This window comes from Lucilia cuprina, chromosome 5, assembly GCF_022045245.1.
Source record: "Lucilia cuprina isolate Lc7/37 chromosome 5, ASM2204524v1, whole genome shotgun sequence".
Taxonomy (NCBI): Eukaryota; Metazoa; Arthropoda; class Insecta; order Diptera; family Calliphoridae; genus Lucilia; species Lucilia cuprina.
Genome location: NC_060953.1, coordinates 60,887,871 through 60,909,376, shown reverse-complemented (window position 1 = coordinate 60,909,376; position 21,506 = coordinate 60,887,871). Strand labels below are relative to the sequence as shown.

Below are 21,506 nucleotides of genomic sequence, written 5' to 3'. Positions count from 1 at the left end.
AACTAAATGTTAGCTTATCATCCAAAATAATACCAAGTGTTTTATAATGAGGAACAATTTCTAATACTTCGTTATTCAGAATAATGTTTAAAGAAATAGATTGTTTAGAAAATACCATTACCTTGCATTTCATGGCATTTAGTTGTAAGAAGTTACGTTTTGACCAATCAACTAAAAGATCAAGTTCAGAATTAATATGCGCCTCAGAATTTTGTAGAGATAATAAGTCAAACGTTGATAAAAGCTGTATGTCATCAGCATAGGTATAACATTTCAAGAAATTTAATTCATGATAAATGTCATTTATATATAACAAAAATAATAATGGCCCTAACATTGACCCTTGTGGCACACCTCGGTAAATTGGAATCCTACTAGAAACTTCACGTTCTATTTGAACAAATTGACTGCGACCATGTAAGAAAGAGTAAATGAGTTTACAGGCACTTGAACTATAACCAAATGTATGTGAGAGCTTATGGATCAACAATGAATGATTAATCGAGTCGAATGCCTTACAATAATCCAAAAAAATTAAAATACTAACCAAATCCTTGTCGAAGTTTTCCCTAATAGTTTCCGTGATTTCCAGAAGTGTGCCAGTAGTACTAAATCCTTTCCTAAAACCTGATTGATGTGGATGAATCAAACTACAACTATTTAGATGATGTAACATTTGTTCCCTAATAATTAGTTCCAAAACTTTTGAACAGACTGACAAAATACTGATAGGACGATAGTCCGAACAATTCCTAGGAATCTTAACTTTAGGAATCGGTACAATCCTACCAACCTTCCAAATTTTAGGAACTACCGATGTTGTCAACACCCTGTTAATAATAAATGTTAAATGTTTTAAAATAGGCAGTATTATGAATTTAAGAAATTTAATATGAATTTGATCAGCACCTACCGCTTGAGATTTGATACTTAAAACTGCATTTAAAACATCAGTTTCCGTAACATTTGCAAAAGTAAATCCTTCAGAGGAAGGTAAATGGTCAAGACCACCATCAGCAGTTCCAGCCATACGGGAAAATTCATTAAACTCGTTCAGTGAAATAGGAAACCGTTCATTTCCTGGTGATTTCACAATTCCTATAGATTTAATCTTGCACCATAACTGTTTCTGATCACATGTAGAAAAAAATCTTAAACAGTACTTCCTGCGAACACCTCTTATGATGGTTTTTAATCTGTTTCTAGCTCTGCGATAAGCTTCAAAATTCCTATCAGACCTATTTTCCCTGTAGGCACGATATGTCAGATCTCTAATACGCTTAGCACACTACAAATACACTCTTCATTCATCCAATTATGTACAACGCTTTTAACTACTCTACGATTTGGTACATTATCCTCAAACAAACGATTTAAATTGGAATTAAAACATTCTACACTCTCGTCAACATTCAAACTATCATAGACGCCAGAAAAATTCATAGATTCTAATTGAAGTAAACATTGGTCGTAGCTAAGATTTGAATAATCCCTACAAAGGTATATATCCGGATTTTTAAACTGAGAAATATTATATGTTATAAATATTGCCGCATGATAGGAATTTAGAGCAGGTATTTGAAATTGATGTTTACTACTAACTAATTCTATGTCAGAGACTAGATAAAAATCTATAAGTGATGTAGATAATTGTTGAGGAGAATAATGTGTGGGTAAAGAATTGTGAACTATATATAACGACAGTCGCTCGCAAATTTCGCGAACAATAGCACCATTAATAAAAAGGTTTATATTAAAATCGCCCATCAAAATTATATTATTATACCTAGAAGAGAAATTTTCAAGGACCCTTTCACACAAAGGAATTGACCATTAGGAAGATATATAACACCTAACAAAGCTACTGAATTGTCCTCTAAAATTATCTCCACGAAAAGTGATTCAACATTAACATCATATTGTTCATCAAAAATATTACCAGTCTTTAAATTATTCCGTATGTATAAGCAAACCCCCCCGCCTCTACAACCACTTCTATCCTTTCTAAAAAGTTTAAAACCAGGAATTGACACAGCCGAATCATAAATAAACTCCTTATACCATGTTTCCGTTATACCAACGGCATCAATATCGCAATCCATTATCAAGTTACGAATTTCATCAAATTTAGTGCTATTCTCTCTAGGAACCAAACTTTGTGCATTGAAGTGTAGAATATTAAAGTTTGCAGAGTTTATTACAGCATTAATTTTACTGCCATCAGAGGCAATTTCACCTAAATTCTCACCTAAATTCATCATAAACCCTAAAGTGTGCACGAAAATCAATCATCCCTATTAAAAACAAATTTAACTTATTTAATATATATAATTTATATAATAATTTATTCGAATAAAAACTTTTATTCGTTATTCGTTCGAATAATCAAATTATTTTTAAAATTTAGTCGACTACTCGATTAAAAAATATATTGTAATTTTTTTTTCGAATAATTTTAAAAACGAATAATTGGCAATACTAGATTCTACCCTAAAATAAGAATTACCGCTATTGAAATAGTAAGAAATAATTTATTTTCTTTATTTAAAATGTAACAAGTATTAACTCTAAAAATATATTATTATTGGCGCGAACGCAATGTAGATTTTGGTAGCTCACTTAAACGTTGACGCCGTTTTGTTTCCATTTCCTTAGCCATATTCCAAGATTCCTTATCGAGTATTTCTTTGCCCTGGGCAATAGCCAATAGACGCGACAGTACCAAAAGAGAATGTAAATCATCTGCGTTTGTGACTGAATCAGCCTTGCGCATTTCAACGAAATCATTTTGTATCATTTCAGTATCATCCGGATTCATAGAAAATTGAGAAGTTTTTGCCAACGTTAAGAAGCGACGAAATTGATCAAGACGTGAATTTTGATTAAGATAATGATGTGCCGCCTTTAATGTTTCAGTTATTAGTTGTATAGACTCTGTGTTGGTTTTAAGGGGCAATGATATGTCGCTCTGCAAGAAAATTTGTAATAGATTAAAAAAACTCATTGCGATATGTAATATAGAATATACACTAGATTGTAGGCTGGTTTATAAACTACACCATTAGTCTTGAAAATGGATTTTGAGGTAAACTACATATGAAAATACAGAATTTCCTTACCGGCAACATGCTTCGTCCCTCACTCAGCACCAACACTGGTATATCTACATTATAATCTATATCATAGTATTGGAAATTGCATTTAATTTGTTGATGATTTATAAGATGAGCAATGCTTTGTATTCCCATAACTCCATTGGCTTCTAATTTTCCCTGTTGCATATGAGTCTCATCAAGTATTAAATGAGTCTGTGGTGCCAATTGCAATAAACCGGATACCAATTTATTTGTTTCGTAATCTTTTCTATTTTACAGCAAAAATAAAGGAAACATACTAATTACAATTTAATATCATAAGAATGTATCTACTTACTTAGGAACAAATGCAGCGGTATTCATTGTATCCAAAGTCATGGGTAAATAATGACTTGCGGGTATTATTAATTCGAGTATTTCATACAATTGTTTTGTGTAATCCGCCAATGCCTCTTTGGGAATGTTGCAAATGTTAAGAGAAAATTTACCAATACTTTGTAATTCACAACGACTATAAACTGTTGATATGAGATGTGATAGCAAATAATCTGCAGCCAAGTCATCATTGAAAAGACATAAAGTTAAAAGCATGCGTAGATCTTTCTGTACAACTTGTATGTTTATGTTTTCCTTGTTACTAGCTACCATGGGTAAACGTAGATCCATTAGGGGATTGACATGAGGTAAATTATGAACGGCTATAGCATGTAATCTGGGTATTAAAGATGGAGGAGGATTAAGGGCTTGTATTTCTGTAGTACTTTCAAAATTATCCACCTCCATGCTAGAGGCATCAAGTGAAGGATCTACTGATAGAAAACCAATGACATCAACAACCGTATTGAGGGTATATGTATCGAAGTCTTTATATACTTTAATCATACATGCTTTACTGGGTCTTTCAGGTATGGGAGAATTTAACAAATACTCAGCACCTAAGGCAGTATTTTTGGAAGAGTTTGACTGCTGTTCATTTGCAGTATCGACTTTCGGACGTGTTGTAGCTTCTACACTTGATTTGTTTTCAACTTGAGTTATGCTATCTGGACGATCAATTTCCATTTCATCGTCTAGTGGAGCTGATCTCTTTTTCGCTCCTTCAGCGACATTTTCACGTTGTTCTATATTTATTACCGGCAAATTTGCTTTGTTGCTGTTTTCCTCATACTCTTTCGTCCAGTCATTTATTCCCGGTATAGAGATAACAAATAAAGTTCTTCTCTCACCCTGTACATTCGAACTTGAGTCATAGACTACTTCTTCGCCTCGCTCCAACAATAGGCAATCTCTATATTTACCCTCTTGTATGCGAGTTCCAGAACCATCTGATTTCTTGCATTCGTATCGTTCCAGATATATTTCTGGATCTTGCATATCCTGTATCATACCTCTAAATCTTACTAATGTATTGTCTTTTAACTGATGTAAAGGAGTGTAATTTAACAATGGTACACTAGACCATAGCTTGGGATTTTCAAGAAGTTTATTAAATTCTGCATTTTTTGGACCAGCAAATTCTTCGGGAGATTGTGGTAGTTGTATGTTTAACGATTCACTTTTTACAAACATGGTATTATTTTTAATTTATTTGTTTTAAATAATGTTAAGGTTTTTGGTTTTTGCTATTTCATGCAATAAAAAATACGTTTGTAAACCTCACGATGTTTTTGTGCACTGATAATTTTTCTGTTGAATACATTTTTTGTTTACTTTTTCAGCGCGCTTTTTTGCAAGCGGTAGTTTTGACAAAGATTTTTAGTTGGCAACGCAGTCCGTATACCAACAAACATTTAATATTAAATGAAAATGTATATATTAAAAATTAACATAATTACAAAATTAGGTTCATTAAGGGCGGGTTTTTCAGATAAAGATATTCTATATTCTTTCTTTAAACCTAGTTTAATTCATGTTTTGTGTTTTTTAGTAAACAGTAATGTTACTTATTATCTTAGGTGAACTGAGTGTTATTGACCAATTAAACTTAAGTTATAAGTGAGAAATCACAATTATCAAAAACAATAAAACAATGATTTCGGAAAAACAAAAACTTTATATTTTAAGTTAATTACAATTTTCTGATTTGTTTTGCTTATTATTGTTTGAAATGTTTATTTAACATTTTTCTAAAATTTTTCATTTTACAAAAGTATTATTTGCAAAAATCAGATGTTCATTGTTTATATTATTGAGTGAAAAGTTGGCTGTACTGACAAAGTTAACTGAACTTAAATCCATAACTGAAAAACACAATTGCTAACTGAACTTAAATCCATAACTGAAAAACACAATCACCGGTTAAAGTCCGCCTAAGTTTGTTCCGAGTTTAATATAACAGCAAGTTAAGCCTAGTTTAACTCAGTATTAAGAAACCCTCCCTTAATAAAGTAAAATATACAAGTGCGAAAACATTTTTTCGAATAAAGATAAGTTCTGCAATAAAAAAATTCACCCTTTTACTGCCAAATCTATTATCTTTATTGTTAATCACTTAAAATTACAAAATCATCATCATCATCATCATCACAAATATTTGATTTTTTAGCTAAACTAGTTTCCATGAGTCTCTCAAAAACATCACAATTTTCTTGCTGTATGCTGTTATTGAAAAAATAACTTACATTTTTATCATCATCAACAAATTGTTCCTCAACGGGGTTATTTGTAACATTTAAACTGATGCGTTGTTTTTGTTTAAAACGATCTACAATGGTCGATACACGACGATTGATTTCAGTTTTCCTATCATTTAAATTTAAATGTTTACTGTTGCCCATTTTAACTAAAATATCGAAGCTATCATCAAGAGACATACGTTTCTCATTATTATTTGTTGATTTACGAAAGGAATTCGAAAGCAAACGTTTTTCTCTCATTAAATCCAAATCATCAAGACATCCTTCCATTTCAGTAGAAATCGGTTTATTTTCATCTAATAAAATGCTCAAATCCTGTGGCATTGCTTCATAGCGAAGTTGCTTGCCTTTGTGGGAGGTCATAGTAAAAGACTTATTTGTTTTTCCCACAATACAATTAACAATATCTGATATATTGAAAGCGTCATCATCAATATCACTTTCTAAATCCGAGGGTATGTTTGTTGTTATGGGCGTAGAACATTGTTGGACAGATTTGTACCCCGACTTAATAGGAGTTTTTTGTTTTCCTTCCTCTAAATCATCATCAATTTTTTGCTTAAAAAATCTATCAATCATTTGTAAACCTTGCTTCGAATTAACCTTTTTTGTCCTGTTGGTTTGTCTTTTTGGCTTTAAAGTTTTGGCAATATCATTAGTAGCCTCTATAAGATCGTTTAGATTTTCTAATGAGCCTAAAGGTTGGCCTTCATTCAATTTTAGCTTAGTTTTTGCAGATTTTTTCGTAACTTTTCTCGGTTTTTCTTTTGATTTTAAGAATGCCTCCACCAGTAGTGGGTAAGCAATTTCTAACTTATCAAAGGGTTCAACAGTAGACCAAAGGTCCTGCAAGCCTTTAGGATTGTCGGCTAAAAATTCCTGTAGTTGATTATCTGGTATTAAACCATTAAAAATTCCCTTCTCATCTTGCCACAATAATTCTAAGCTTGCGATACCTTTTACCACACGTTTCTTTATAATTTCTTTAGGTGTAACATACATTACAGCTGTGGGAAATTCCTTCAAACGTTGAGCATTCAAAACTTGCCATCTTGTTAAAATAGGAAAGAATTTTTGAAAGCAATAAATTTCTGGCCATTGTAATAGATGTCCAACCTGCCTAATGAATTTTACCATATTCGGTTGGCGCCAATGCAACTGCAATTTTGGAACATCTGTTGGTTGTTTAAGGAATTCATCAATGATTTCTTCGGATGGAAATTTAGGATCTGCTAACGCCTTTTTACGCATTGCCAATTCAGCTTTTATAGATAGACGTTCTTCTCTAAAAGTTTTAAGGAAAATATGAATCTCTACTAAACTATTAGAGTATCAAGCATATTCTGAATAATAATTTCGCGGGAAGTTTGTTCTCCTCTCCTAGAAATAAAGCATGCAAAAGGATATAAACTTCCGAGGAATTATTGTTCAAAATTAGGTTGTAGTACCTATATAAATACATGTGCAAATGTACTGTATGTATGTATTTATGTAGCTATGCCATTGTACATACATATATATGTATGTATGTATGTATGTAGGTATATAAAAAAATTAAATTAGGTGTTTAAAAATTAAACTTTTTTAAAATTTAATAATTTTTTACAACTGATTTTCTTACTTCCATAAACTTTCATCACAACCACGATGGGTACGACAAACACCACAACCATTTTTAGTATGACTTTGTGTACGTCCCAGATGACCGCAATTCGAACAAATTGTCTTATCATCTATTCTCATTTCCAATGCTGTATATTTATCATCTTCGAGCCGCCAGGAACGTATACGTTTAAGTATCTCATCATTTTTGTATTTGTTAAACAGTTTTAAAACACCATCACGGCCAACTCCACCTATGCCATCAGGACAATAGTCACAACCGCACAGTAAAGCCATGGCTATGACTTTATTTTGACCAAAATCTAATATTGAAATTTATATTCTTCAAAGATATTTTTAAATTTTAAATGCACTTAATAAAAAATTACCCATTTTAGAACAAATATTTCTCATATCGTAGATATCAACTGCTCCTCCTTGTGCTGCCAAGGCGCCCTGTGAGGATACAGAAAAATTTCGATAGACACGTATGGCTCCGTAAGCAAAACAATCGGAATCTTGACTTATAACACCGTCGACTAACTTTTAAAATTAATATTTTAACAAATAATTATTAAATTTACAAAGTTAACAAACAATTTAAATACCCCTTTCGAATTAAGAAATGCACAATATGCTTCAGCTTCGCCAGGTCCCTGAACACATTGTATTCCCATTGCCAATAATAGATTTTCACACTGTTTCAATACATGATTGAATCGCGTTCGGCCTTTATCACTATTTGATGACTTTTGTGTATCTGTTTGACTTTGGCTGCTTGGAGCCTCTTTTGGTTTAACGCCACGAAATTGAATTTCATTACGTTTTTCAATAACTTGGCTTTTTAATTTGGGAGCTACACCTTCTAGTACAAAAACAGGAGTAACCTCTTCCCATATTAAATAACAAGTGCGAAAAAATAAATTTCTTTGAAAATTTTTAATAATGGTCAATTATTTTTATAATTAAATTAAATGTTTCACTTACTTCAAATGATGTCTAGGATGCACGAAATAGTCTACAACATTGAGACTTTCGCAGACCCATCCTGCAAGATCAATTGCTACAGTTTTGCCACGTAGCTCACATATGGGCTTACGTTCAGCATGAGGTGTTAAGATACTCCATAAATCTTTTACTCCCATTTATTAATTCATCAAGAATTGGCTTAAAATATGTTTAATATAATTTATGTTTAATTTTAAAAATTCATATACTTGCGCCAATCAAAACATAAACATATGTACTTGTGAAAATATGTAGGGCTTCCAAAGAAATGAAAATTTAAAAATACCTAAAGGAAATTTTTAATAATCGAATAATTATTTAAAAAAAATAAATCCAAAATTTTACTATTTTTCGACAAATATAATAAAAAATTAAATATTTAGTCACAATTTCATTATTTTGTAAAAACTCCAATTTTGAACAAAAGTTCTACTAAGTTAATTTAATTCAGCAGACTAAGAAATATCAGTTTACCGCCACATTTAGAGATAAACGCCGCTGCAAAATTTGTTGGCGCAGTACTCTGTTGTTTGAATTAAGTGTTGTCAAAACAGAGGTTCATGGATTAACCCTGGATAAATTACAATAAAAAAACAAATTTTTATTGTTCTTTATCTGTAATGGATTATATAATTAATATTATCCTTGAAATATTAAAAAAAATGTCCCTCAAAATAAAAACAACTACAGTATAATCAGCGTTTTAATATAATAATTTTCAACGATTTTTAATCACAGGGTTTATGATTCCAAAGTCTTGGCAACACTATGCGTATTAGACAACAACTAAAATAAAAAAACCATAAACAAGTAGTTGTTGTTTATTTGTCTATAAAGTAACAATAGATGAAGTAATTCGTAGTAAGTGGCGGTGTTATGTGGTCGAATTAATTCATAAAAATCATTATAGAAAGTTAAAAGAAGTGTAAAGTGTGTGTGTATGTGGTGTGATTAATAATAAAACAAAAGTGAAAACATTAAAAATAAAACACAAATTGGTCACAACATTTTTTAACGCAAAAAGATGGGATGCAATGCAAGTTCTGAAGAGGAACCGCAACAACAAAATCGGCCAAAATATCGAACATGTACAGATACATTTTGGTTGGCTATATTTATATTATTTTGGCTTTTTTTGGTAAGTTTTGTAAGACTTTATAATATGTCCATATAATTATTCTAATTTAATTATGAAATTAAGTTAATAAAATAATCAACTACAACAGTAGCAAAAAATGAAAATTCTAAAGAACGCCTTAACGTATGGCGTCATAACAATAGACAATAAGAACATACATTAGAATGTTATTGCTAAATAGTGTGTTTATGAGTGCAGAGTAGTATATACATAAGTATGTACATAAATATGTACATACTTTTAGTTAATATATACTATATACATACATATGTATATTAGTATATAAAAAATGAGAATTATTCAATCTAATAATGAGAAGGTAGAAGAGGTATTAAGATATTGTAGGTTATTATACTGAATCATTTTTCTTAAAATTTTATATCTTAAGATTCTGCGGCGGCGGGAAATACTCAATACAATTGTATTTGATCATTAGACAGGTCCTTATAAAATGTTTGTTTTTGACTAGAGTATAGTCAAGTCCATAGTCTTGTTTATTTTAATTGTATTTCAAAAATTTATTAACTCGGAAAATTCAAATAAAAATTCAGAAATTTCTAATTTCAAAAATTTTCATTAGTACCTAATTTAGTATTTTAATGTGTATATCAGAATAAAATTTATATTTATGTATGAATGTAAAATATCTTGAATACAAATTTCTGAAATTTAATTGGAATTTTCTGAAAATAATTTAGAAACTTCTTTCCAATAGCTGATAAATCGGCAATCGGCCGGACTAATTGTACATATGGGCATTTCCATCGTGACGAACGTGACGGTCGTACGTTTAAAAGAGATGAAAAATATATATACATATATCTATAACTGGTCGGAAGAAGAAATTGAAAGATCTTAATGGCCCCAAGATATAAGTAGTTAAAGTACGTGACGTGATGTGACAGAAATAGAAGTCGCTTATTTCTTTTTTGACAAAAATGTAAAAATCTGCGAGTTTCACCTGGCTATTTGGTTAAAACCTTTTTTATTCCAATTTGGAATATTTATTGATTGTTTTTCAGCTTTTAGAACTAAAAATCATTTTCAGATTTTTTTGTACAAGCCGTTATGTGTGACGTGAGTGACATGACGTGATTTGACAAAAATTGCCAATGATGCAATATTACTGAAAATTAATTAGTCCATAGATTTATTTTGGACGAAAATTGTTGAACGTTTTTGTAATCAGAGAAATATATAAACTATTTAATAACATTTTAGTTGAAAATAGCTCCCGTATAAGAATAATAAAGGAATTAACATTAATTAACATAAAAAAATTGCTTATATCAGCATAAAATTCAACACAAATATTTTTGACATACGTAAAAATCGTTCATCCTAATTTTTTTAAAAATTGGTCCATGATTAGGCATAGCTTCCATACAAAGCCCACATTTGATATACCCAAAAACTTGGATATATAACTAAAATTTCGCCATCCTGATAATACAAGCACTCAAAAAACTTCCAAATGTACAACTACTGACCCTTCTGATGATAATACAATAATCGGTCATAACTTGATTTAGATTTAAAGTTTTGATACTTCTGAATGCCAACTAAAAAGATATCGTGATAAATTTTTGAATCTTTTTCCATAATAATAATAGAAGTTGAAATTTTATTTTTGATGACTTTTAGTTTTTGAGCCACGGTGGACTTTTTGGTGGAGACGCCCATATGTATATGAACAATGAATAAAAAAAACTTCAGTTGAACTTATAAATTAAGTAGGAGAAAATACATTAGGTTCCAATTAGAGAAAGCAAAAATATGTGAGTTTAAAAATATATGAAGATACAATTAGATTGATTTTATAAAAATGAAAAAAAAAACTAAAAATTATAATAATAAATAAAAAAATGATTTTAACGTTTACTCTATCTCTCTTAATTTGGATTATAAAGTTTTCATTAGATATGACGTTTTTGTCAGCAGTTATATATTTATATTAAATATTATATTAAAAATATTAACTATCCACATAAACAGATTGAAGATCTCTTTCAAACATCAGTACATAGATACAGAGTATGCCACTAAATGTCTCACAAAATTGAGTTTATATATAAATATAATTTTGATTTTAAATCTTTGAATGTTTTTGGAATTATGGAAAAAAACTTTTTTAGGATAAATATAAATCGAAATACAAAATATTTTTAACTATAAATTATGAAATCGTCATTAAATAAATACATAAACTTAAAATTAAACAAATAATAATTCGTTATCAAGGATTACTAAAGAAAATACTTACTTTCAGTTTGTACATACATATGTAGTATATGTATGAATGTAATTAGAACATATTAATATTTATTAGTATGTTCAAAATTTATGATTTCAATGAGCAAATTAATTTTACTATTCTTTTATAAAGAAACTTTTCAATAACGAGAATATTTTCCAAAATGAATTTTAATAGAAATATGCACTATTAGTCATAGAAATATGCATACAAATTAATAATAGCAACCACTATATGATAGTAATTATTTAATTTTTTTTTACAGATTGTTATTGCAATTTTTTCATTTGTCTATGGAAATCCTTTGCGTGTCATTAATGGCTATGATTCGTTTGGTAATACATGTGGTGTTAAAAAGAATGAACGTTATCCAAATTATCCACTGTCCGGTTTGAATACAATCGATAAACCCCACCTTTTGTATTTTGATGTACGAAAATTAAAAGAATCAGTTAAAGTATGTGTGAAGGAGTGTCCAACAACGACTTTAATGAAACGTGAAGAAGTATATGATTATTATTTAAAAACACAAAATAATATCTGTCGTTATGATTTTAATATGTCAATAATAGCCAATGATAAACAGGGCGATTTATCCAAGTTGTTTAACTATTTGGGACCTTGTCCGGATTTTCCTATATATGAAAGGTAACTGATTAATTAATAAGATAAAATAATATTTAAATTAATGTATTTGATTTTGTTTTATATAATAATTTTTTAAAAAAAAGTACACCTGTTCTGCATCGTTGTGTCCCGAAGAGTAAAAATGCTCCTATAAAGGATATGTATAAAATGTTAAACTCTTGGGATGCTGCTCAACAATTTTTGGGTGATATATATTCAACATGGCATTTTATAGCAATTATATGTGGCATATCATTTTGTAAGTCTTAAATAGGACCATGTTTTCTTTTTTTAACTTAATTACAAAATTATTTTCTAGTGATTTCAATTGCCCTGGTGACTCTAATGCACTGGCTTTCACGCATTGTGTCATGGCTTATTTGTGTATTAGTTATTATTGCCAGTATTGGTTTATGTGGAGCTTTGTGGTATGCATATTATAGCATAAAACATGACCAAAAGATCAACACTCAATTCTCATATCTGGAGGAGTTTGTTCGTAATGAACAAGCCGTATTTACTTTAGCAATTTTAGCTACAATAACTATGGTATACAATTTTTATTTGCCATACTGTTGAGAAACCTTTCGTAATATTTTTATTATTTTTTTTAGATAATATTAATAGTAATTATTTATTATTTGAAAAATAAACTTTCGGGTCTATCGGCATTATTTGAAGAATCTGGCAAATGTATGATGAACTTACCAGGCCTTATAATAGCCCCTCTTTTAGCATTTATAGTATTAGCGTTATTCTTAGCGTTTTGGGTATTAGTTGTTATTTGTATAGCAACGGCTAGTGCTCCCGGTGATAAGAATCCCTTTGCTCCTTTGGATAATACTGCTGCACATGCCACAACTACTGATGTTACATTAACAAATACCGGTACTAAAAGTAAGTACAATATGTTTTTGTAATAGATATCATTATATACATATATATAATATAAAACGTATATGCCTCACTTTATTCTATATATTAAATATATTTGTTATAAACATACATATTGTTATATTAAATATTAAACCCCTATCCTACGTCCTTTTGGATAATAAAACAAATTAAAAAATATTAACATCATATGTAAGTGATTTTTTTAAACTTTAAAATTATATTTTTTTAAATTTCGATTCGTAGTTTAAACATTAACTGTATATAGATAGTTATTTGGTTGTAGTTTTTGTATAGCAAAGTATAATTTATTACAGATTTATATCCTTTACTTAAGTATGTATGTGGAATTTACCCAGCAGTTCGACGGGACAGTCCCGAACTTACCACTTGTAGTGGCCCCTAGCCACCTGACTACCTAGGTGACCAACCATTTTAACATGGGCTTGTCCTACGAGGAAGTCAATAGTCACTCTACACCCTACAAAAAGACAGTAAAGAGGCGATTGCCTTCGCTCTCGCTTACAAAGGGGACAATAAAGTGACGACTGTCTTTAATCTCGTTTACAAAGAGTTTATTTGTGACGAAAGACCAAAAACATACGAATTGGAGTCAGCCAGGTGGTAAGATATTAATGGAACTAAAATTTAAAAATTTCAAGTCTCTACTCTCTAGAATACTATGGGACAATAATGTGACTATTGACCCGAAAGATATAAATTTGAGTCAACCGGATGGTGGCATATTAGTAGAAAGTAATAATCATTTCTCCAAAAGATGGGTAAAATAACTACTTTCGGAAGTACAACAAAAAAAAACTACTTTTAAGAGTATAATCTCTAGGTTACTTGAGGACAGTAAAGAGACGACTGTCTTCATTCTCGATTACAAAGGGTACATTCGTGATGAATGACCCAAAACATACGAATTACGATCATCCAGGTGGTTAACTATTAGTGGAAATTACTGTATTTTTCGTATGCATTGACTCTTTGTCGATCTGCTGGGTAAGAAGTGAAAAGACTTTATTTATACCATAGTATACAGAACATCGGTTTCCCAATTTTTTTTTTAATTTTTCTCGATTTTAAGCGTAATTTTGAGTACACAGCTACAATAATTTATTTCCAATGAAAAATAAGTTATTTTTTAGAACTTGATCTCACTACATGCTTGCAGCAAAATCAACCAAGATATTAATAAAACTAATATTTTATTTCAATGAAATCTTCAGTAAAGGATATAAAAAAATATTTTTATATTAATATTTATTTACAATTTTAGTAGTTCATATTTCAAAACTATTTCTTTTGTAAAAAATTTCCTTTTTTTCACAGTTACAAAATCCTATACATATTTATGTACATATACATACAAATATACAAGAGTTATTTTCTTATCTAATGAGAAATTACTCTGTAATTCATTGCAAATAGTGTTACAGTGTAATAGCTCTAATAGTACATACAACTAAACTAACAAAATTTATCGTACACTTTTCAGGCTTCCAACCCATAGAATACACCGAGGCTAGAACACTTAAAAGTATGTTCTGGATTTATGTTATTGGTCTCATTTGGACAACTGAATTTATATTCGCCTGTCAGCAATTCGCTTTAGCAGCTGCTGTTGCTTTCTGGTATTTTAATAAACCCACCGATACACCAACGGTATATGCTATTGGGAAATTGGTGAAGTATCATTTGGGTACTGTAGCAAAAGGTTCATTTGTAATAACAATATTCAAAATTCCACGTTTAATTTTGACCTATTTATATGCCAAGTAAGTACAGCAAGGAGTTTTTTTTTTATTTTTTTAAGCTTAGTTTACTATAATTTTAATATTCTATTTACATTTTAATTAGATTGAAGAAAGGTGAAGACAAAGGTTCTGAATGTGCTGCTTGCTGTTTGAAATGTTGTATATGTGGTTTTTGGTTATTAGAGAAATTCATACGTTTTCTAAATCATAATGCGTATACTGTTGTGGCCATAGAATCAATAAACTTTTGTCCAGCAGCTGGTATTGTAAGTAAAATTTTTATTTAACATAATTACATTTTGTTTAGAATTCTAGAACGTGTGTAAACATAATCATTTCTGACTCTTAAACAACAACTTTGGAACTAGTGATGCCGCCATTAATTCTGGAACATGTTTTTTGGAACATTGTTGTGATTCTTATATACTTTATGTAACTAGTTTTTTAACAAAACTCATGTATGAAAGAACTGTTTCCAGAAGCTTTCTGTAAAACGAGTGTCGACACCATAACATTTCCACAGAACCAGTTAATACGGAAAGACAGATGAATATGGCTAAATCGACATCGTTATTTCTTAGACTTTTTTGCTATAACAAACTTTAAGATTAAGTTTGAACTAAAACTAAATTTTTAATTCTATAGGCATGGAATGCAATGGCAACAAATGCCTTACAAGTTGCCACCATCAACAGTGTCGGTGATTTTATTTTATTCTTGGGTAAAATTGTAGTTGCTGCTATTGCCGGTCTTATTGGTATCTTTGTGTTAAAGGATAAGCCTGGACTTAACTTTTACATGGCACCCGTAATTCTAATAATTGTATTTTCTTTCTTTATTGCTCATATCGTCCTTTCACTATTTGAGGTAAAGTTATCATAACGAACTACATACATACATATGTATGTATGTTTGTATATATGTAAATAATAATTTGTTCTTAACAAACCATTAATTACTTGCAGATGGTTGTAGATACGCTATTTTTATGTGTATGTGAAGATAAAACTATAAATGGTCGTGGCGGTCGTTGGGCCCAAAGTAATCTGGCGAAATTGGTAGGCGAAGAACCCTTACAGCCTGGCGAAGAACCACCCATACAAGTAGTCGAAATGATGCCTATTAATAAGCAACCATTTAGTATGACTAACAAACCAATGGTAGTGCCTGATGGTATTGTGGAACCGAATGATTATTAAAAAAAAGACATTAAAGTGAAATGTTTATTTTACGCACACTCACACACTATTTATACAAAAAACATAGTTAATTAAGCTTTAATTTATTAATACATATTAATATATTTTTTTATTGTGTTGTAATATGTACATACACTTTGGTACATACATATATACAAACTGCTATGTATACAAATATTTGTTATTTTAAACATTTAATCCTTCAAAAAGAAGACAAAAGTAATGAAATTAAGAATGAATGTATAAAATTATGCAAAAAAATTTGGTTGTATGTATTGAAAACCATTGACATATGTAACGAATGGTATATTTTCTTATTAATTTATTTATTTAACGCAGTTGGAAATGTTTATAAGCTTAAAATTTGTTTTTAAATTTAACTATTAACGAAATATAAAATCATGAAAAAGCCTTTACATATATAATATCTAAAACATAAATCAAATTCCATATTTAAAATAAAATTGTTTGTTTAAAACTATAACTTATAAATTGCTAATATTTAAAAGTGTAATAATATATTTCTAGTGTTTAACTAGTACGAACAGACCTCCAATTTTTAATCAAGAAAACCACATCTAAAAATAAAATATATTTCCATTTTAATGATATCATGGTAGAAAAATGATAATTTCCCTATTAAATCAATCTGGTTATGGTTGTATTATGGAAGAGCGAAAAGTTCATATGAATCGCTTGCAATTTAGCAGAGAAATGTCAGTACAGTCTGAACAGTGTGACGGTTTAAATTCAATAGCAAATTTTTACAATATTTGAACAATAAGTACAAATTTATGTGCGATACTCTCTATATAAATCATTGTACACAATCTTGAATAAAAACATAATTGATATGTAATATGAATTTTTACAAACTTATATATTTTATTAAAAATAAAGATTTAAAAATATTAAAAACTATTTTAAGATTTTTGCTTTTTACTTGATTTCACACTAGATTTTTTCTTTTCTATTACTTGTTTAACCGCATCCAATTGTTTTTCTTTGATCTTCTTTGTTAGGGCATCTTTTGTTGTTTTCTGCTTTGGTTTTTCCAATTTCTGTAGCGCTTTTTGTTTGGCTTTTTCGGCTAAAAGTTTTGCTGTTTCAACGGCATCATTGTCAGCAAATATTTCATCATATTCAATACCTTCATAGGCATTCTTGGGTAGTGTAGCTTCATGATGTACCTTTTGTTCAATACGATTAACATAACGTTCTTTAGCAGCCTTTTTGAGCATTTGCCTTTGTTTGGCTGGACTAACATAGTCTGGATTTTCCCACAAAGTATTTCCGGTAAAGGATCCCTCAAAAAGTTTAACGGGATTCATGACAAAACGTGGTCCAATTTCGGCCAAGCCACCATCCTCTGAAAGTATTTGGAAATTTCTAAACCAAATACGTTTATCCAAATATGTGAAAGTGTAGACATGATCTATAAAAGGTTGACTTTTAGGATGATGATTGGGAACACCGAAAATTTGAGTGAACATTTCTTTCAACAATTTCAAATGAGGCACTTCATCGAACTTAGCATCGAAAGATAGTAGGGGTCTGGAGCCTCTTAAACAGTTGCCAGTCATTTTTAATTCTGCCATAGTGTGAATGTTTTCAACTAAAAATTTGGCCGATGGTCCATTGGGTACGTTGGAAACCCACATGTATAAATCTCTTTTACGTCTACCCTCAAAAAGTATTGATTTGTTACAGTGCTTCATGGCACACATATCATTCACCACAGCCAATGTTTTCGATCTTTCCATTTTAGATTCAGGTCTATGATGTGGCATTAAGGTTTTAATATCCTTCATTAGATGTCTATCACGGTGGCTAATGCCTCGAGCCGCAAAAACCAAAACTCTTTGTTTATTCACCCATTTTTCCTACAATAAAAATTATGTTAAAACTGTTCTCTTCATTACTATTTATGTATTGTTTACCCGTTTTGGTATAACTTCATCAGAAGGTCTTTGTGGTGGCAATGGAGGATTTTCGTCCATAGGCACAATCTCAAGTTGCTCCGTTTTTTTCTTTTTTTGGAATTTTTTACCCATTTTTTAGTTATTGTCCGTCAAATTAAAAAAAATAATACTCAGAAAATCGTTTACACGTGTTTTAATATAAAAAACAATGAGAATGAATGCAAAGCACTGTGCCGACAAATATTAACGGTGGCTAACACTAAAGATGCCGGCGGCGGCCTTACATCGACCGTAAGCCGGCTATGGGTTTAACTACACAGAAAAAAGTTTAAGCATAAATATAATAATTTGGTTACATTGACAAAACTCAATAATATTTAAGAATAAGTTTCTAATTGGTATTAATTTTATCAAACAAAATCTAGAAATATTTCAAATTTGTTTTATTTTTTCCTTTTTGTTAAAAATGTTGGATATTTTCTTTGGAAAATTTGTTTGTTTTTTTGTTTTTTAGAATAAAATAGATGAAATATATCGCGAAATTGGCCGAATTTTATGAAGAATAGATGTTTTACTATGTTTGCTGATGTTTTCTTGTTTTAGAATTGGATTTTCAACATATCAATTTCTGTTTTTTAATTACATTTATAAAATTCGCTAATAAAGGATTACTATCTCTTGAATATAGATATAGTTCAGTAGATAAATATCGTAGAAAAAAAGTAAATATTCAAAAAATTCCGTCATATACAAATGCATACATTTTATGAACTTTTAATGTTCTGAATGAAAATGGTTTGGAAAAAAAATTATGTTCAATTCATAATATTTACTACTAAATTCATTTCAAATATGATTTTTTTCAGTGTACATTTAGTTTTTAAATTTTCTAGGATTTTAAATAAAAAATAGAATAAAGTGGGAAGCAAATATTTTAATAATAAATTTCACGAGTTTTTTTTACACTTACGAGAACTATTTTCAACTATTCATTTATATAGCGTTCACCTTGGTTATCCGTTGGTAATTTCTATAATATAATGTAATGTACAATCCGTACCCAGTGATCTACTTGGATCCATTTAAAAACCAATTCGCATAATTTTTCTCATTTTAAAACCGAGTACACAAATCAAGTCGACAGTAAATTGAATGAATTTTATTCTAATAAATTAGATAATCTTGTCTTTTCTGTAAATCGAATCGGTTTCAAACTGCATTTGATTATGTCTTTTTAGCGGTAATTCCTTTATGATTAAAATAATTTACAATAAGTGGTCATAAAGTATATCGACTTGGTTCGGAATAGGGACTTCAATAAACCAAGATCTCCATAATTTTAAGTAATTATGTTTTTTTAATTTTAACATGATTATATCAAAACACTAAACTTTTTTTAAAAAAATTGGTAGACATATTTTCGTTCCAACAATGGCATTATTAAAATTAAATGTTTTCGTTGTTACTATATGGTAGGTGTATTAAATTTTGAAAAAAGAAAAGTGAAGAGGAAAGGTTGTAATTATTTAGTAAGACATAATGCTAACTTTTATTTACACATATAATATACAAATATATAAATTTTAATAAAATTCAATTTAATTTACTTATTTCATCATTAACGTCTTTTAAGAAACGTTCTTGCAGACGATTTTTCACTGTTAACGGTAACTTTTTCATTTTCTTTCCCAACATTTTCAAAAATAAATCATTATCATCTTCATCGGTTTTAATATACTTTGCCAGAAAATTACTTATACTATCACAGACAACATTTGAAGATTTATCCACTCCAGTGACATTTCCATTACCATCGGTCATAGTGCTATTTGTGAAATAATTTTCACAACATATAGGATCATTTACCGTTTGAGGTAATGCATCGAATTTCTTTGTCGGCTCACTAGTAATTTCCTCGTGTTCAGATTCTTTGCTATTATTAGAACATTTCGTAATTTCTTCATTGTAGTCGTCTTCATTGTAATCTTCGGATTCATTCTTAGAAATTATTCTATGATTGGAAGAATTTGATGAATTATCGATGAAATATTCGATTGCGTTATCATTGCAAAATATTACGTTATTTTTAGTGTGTCTATAAAATAAGGATAAAAGAAGAAGGAAATAAAGATCAATTGTTGTAGTGGGGTAGGTGGATTCATGAACATTGTACTAAAACTGCAATTCGTTAAACAATTTGAACTTACTTCGTAAATCCTTCCAAAAATGATAACTTTGCTAGGTAACGAAATTGTTTTCTCTTATTTGTAGGTGATCGCATATAACGTTGATACTGATCTCTCATAGATTTCCAAACAATTTTACAAGCGGTCTCTTTTTTAGATAGAAAGATAGATAGATAGATAGATAGATAGATAGATAGATAGATAGATAGATATATAGATAGATAGATAGGTAGATACATACATATGTACATAGATATGCCTCTTTTTTCAAAAAATAGTTTTTTTTCGCAATAAGCTAAAAATTAGGAAATTTGTATGACCCATTACGAACAGAGTGCAGAGATTTGTTTGAACGGAGATCAAGATTTAGTTTTTTAGAGATTACGTTGTTCATCTGTTAAAATACTGGACATTTTGTATAATTTTAATATTGTTGTTTTTAAAGCAAAAACTTTCAAGCGTTTTGTTTACGACCACATTTGACGCTTCCGTTTTAAAAGGGTTCATCGCAGTGATGCCAGGAGTTTTTTTAGGAATTCTTACGCTTATGACAAAAATATTCCATTTTTCTATAACATTTTATTTTTCACACATTTTCTTTATTACACATTTATTAAAAAGGTTTATTAAAAAATAAATTACATATAAATAGCAAGAAAAACGAAATAATTCTAAAATTTTAATTTCAAAGTTTAATTTCTTTTTCCCCCACATGTAAAATTTTTGAAAAAAAACCCTAAAAAATGGGAAAAATCCCTACAATTGGGATCACTGGTTCGACGACATATTGTGCTTCTTCTTTTAAATTAGGAATTTTACATTCAATGGCAATTGGGAGCACAATCGCAACAATTTCCAGCGTTGCTAAAACAGAGATCTTAGTCGAGCACACTTTATGACGACGTCATTGTTGTCAGCAGTATTCTTTTGATATAAAGATTTTTCATTTATTATACGTACATATGAATACTTTTTTATTTTACATTTCGTTAAATAGCCGCAAACAAGGCTGACATAATGCAATAAATTACATTTCGAGTAAAACGGCTTGGAATTGAAATATGATACACATTTAGATATTAAAAAATTTTAATAACACTAGCTTTTAATTTATTAAAATTTCATTCAAAAATATTTTATTAAAGGCGGATTAACAAATTGTTAATTCTTTTATATATTTTA

General features: G+C 29.6%; 5 protein-coding genes across 5 annotated transcripts; 1 reads left to right on the top strand and 4 right to left on the bottom strand.

Annotated features, from left to right (window-relative positions):
• Positions 1–2,511: 2,511 nt before the first annotated feature.
• Positions 2,512–4,801, bottom strand: LOC111675104 (mini-chromosome maintenance complex-binding protein). Its single transcript, XM_023435835.2, has 3 exons — positions 3,433–4,801; positions 3,120–3,363; positions 2,512–2,968 (listed from the first exon to the last, which is right to left on the bottom strand). The coding sequence occupies exons 1-3, from the start codon at positions 4,662–4,664 to the stop codon at positions 2,582–2,584; spliced, it is 1,863 nt and encodes a 620-aa protein (XP_023291603.2). The 5' UTR covers positions 4,665–4,801; the 3' UTR covers positions 2,512–2,581.
• Positions 4,802–5,555: 754 nt separating this feature from the next.
• Positions 5,556–8,587, bottom strand: LOC111675107 (flap endonuclease GEN). The gene is made up of 5 exons (XM_046953152.1): positions 8,321–8,587; positions 7,942–8,260; positions 7,723–7,876; positions 7,353–7,656; positions 5,556–7,016 (listed from the first exon to the last, which is right to left on the bottom strand). Exons 1-5 carry the CDS (start codon positions 8,476–8,478, stop codon positions 5,579–5,581), a joined length of 2,373 nt encoding a protein of 790 aa, XP_046809108.1. The 5' UTR covers positions 8,479–8,587; the 3' UTR covers positions 5,556–5,578.
• Positions 8,588–9,155: 568 nt separating this feature from the next.
• Positions 9,156–17,137, top strand: LOC111675129 (choline transporter-like 1). The gene is made up of 9 exons (XM_023435863.2): positions 9,156–9,479; positions 11,999–12,381; positions 12,465–12,619; positions 12,680–12,909; positions 12,975–13,257; positions 14,759–15,038; positions 15,121–15,283; positions 15,663–15,884; positions 15,983–17,137. The coding sequence occupies exons 1-9, from the start codon at positions 9,366–9,368 to the stop codon at positions 16,214–16,216; spliced, it is 2,064 nt and encodes a 687-aa protein (XP_023291631.1). The 5' UTR covers positions 9,156–9,365; the 3' UTR covers positions 16,217–17,137.
• Positions 16,802–18,354, bottom strand: LOC111675128 (ribosome biogenesis protein BRX1 homolog). The gene is made up of 2 exons (XM_023435862.2): positions 18,157–18,354; positions 16,802–18,099 (listed from the first exon to the last, which is right to left on the bottom strand). Exons 1-2 carry the CDS (start codon positions 18,268–18,270, stop codon positions 17,140–17,142), a joined length of 1,074 nt encoding a protein of 357 aa, XP_023291630.2. The 5' UTR covers positions 18,271–18,354; the 3' UTR covers positions 16,802–17,139.
• A 1,300-nt stretch (positions 18,355–19,654) lies between these two features.
• Positions 19,655–20,951, bottom strand: LOC111675118. Its single transcript, XM_046952312.1, has 3 exons — positions 20,566–20,951; positions 20,346–20,472; positions 19,655–20,233 (listed from the first exon to the last, which is right to left on the bottom strand). The coding sequence occupies exons 2-3, from the start codon at positions 20,441–20,443 to the stop codon at positions 19,732–19,734; spliced, it is 600 nt and encodes a 199-aa protein (XP_046808268.1). The 5' UTR covers positions 20,444–20,472; positions 20,566–20,951; the 3' UTR covers positions 19,655–19,731.
• Between the last annotated feature and the right edge of the window lie 555 nt (positions 20,952–21,506).

What these genes read in the sequence shown, in the direction of transcription:
- LOC111675129 (XM_023435863.2), top strand. Translation starts at nt 9,366, where the DNA reads ATGGGATGCAATGCAAGTTCTGAAGAGGAACCGCAACAACAAAATCGG. An exon ending in AACAAATACCGGTACTAAAA is followed by an intron (nt 13,258 to 14,758) that starts GTAAGTACAATA and finishes TACACTTTTCAG; the next exon opens with GCTTCCAACCCATAGAATAC. An exon ending in TTTGTCCAGCAGCTGGTATT is followed by an intron (nt 15,284 to 15,662) that starts GTAAGTAAAATT and finishes TTAATTCTATAG; the next exon opens with GCATGGAATGCAATGGCAAC.
- LOC111675118 (XM_046952312.1), bottom strand. Translation starts at nt 20,443, where the DNA reads ATGAGAGATCAGTATCAACGTTATATGCGATCACCTACAAATAAGAGA. An exon ending in TTTTTGGAAGGATTTACGAA is followed by an intron (nt 20,234 to 20,345) that starts GTAAGTTCAAAT and finishes CTTATTTTATAG; the next exon opens with ACACACTAAAAATAACGTAA.
- LOC111675107 (XM_046953152.1), bottom strand. Translation starts at nt 8,478, where the DNA reads ATGGGAGTAAAAGATTTATGGAGTATCTTAACACCTCATGCTGAACGT. An exon ending in AAATATTTGTTCTAAAATGG is followed by an intron (nt 7,657 to 7,722) that starts GTAATTTTTTAT and finishes TTTCAATATTAG; the next exon opens with ATTTTGGTCAAAATAAAGTC. An exon ending in TGTGATGAAAGTTTATGGAA is followed by an intron (nt 7,017 to 7,352) that starts GTAAGAAAATCA and finishes TAAAACTTTTAG; the next exon opens with AGAAGAACGTCTATCTATAA.
- LOC111675128 (XM_023435862.2), bottom strand. Translation starts at nt 18,270, where the DNA reads ATGGGTAAAAAATTCCAAAAAAAGAAAAAAACGGAGCAACTTGAGATT. An exon ending in ATGAAGTTATACCAAAACGG is followed by an intron (nt 18,100 to 18,156) that starts GTAAACAATACA and finishes TTTTTATTGTAG; the next exon opens with GAAAAATGGGTGAATAAACA.
- LOC111675104 (XM_023435835.2), bottom strand. Translation starts at nt 4,664, where the DNA reads ATGTTTGTAAAAAGTGAATCGTTAAACATACAACTACCACAATCTCCC. An exon ending in ACCGCTGCATTTGTTCCTAA is followed by an intron (nt 3,364 to 3,432) that starts GTAAGTAGATAC and finishes GCTGTAAAATAG; the next exon opens with AAAAGATTACGAAACAAATA. An exon ending in AGGGACGAAGCATGTTGCCG is followed by an intron (nt 2,969 to 3,119) that starts GTAAGGAAATTC and finishes ATTTTCTTGCAG; the next exon opens with AGCGACATATCATTGCCCCT.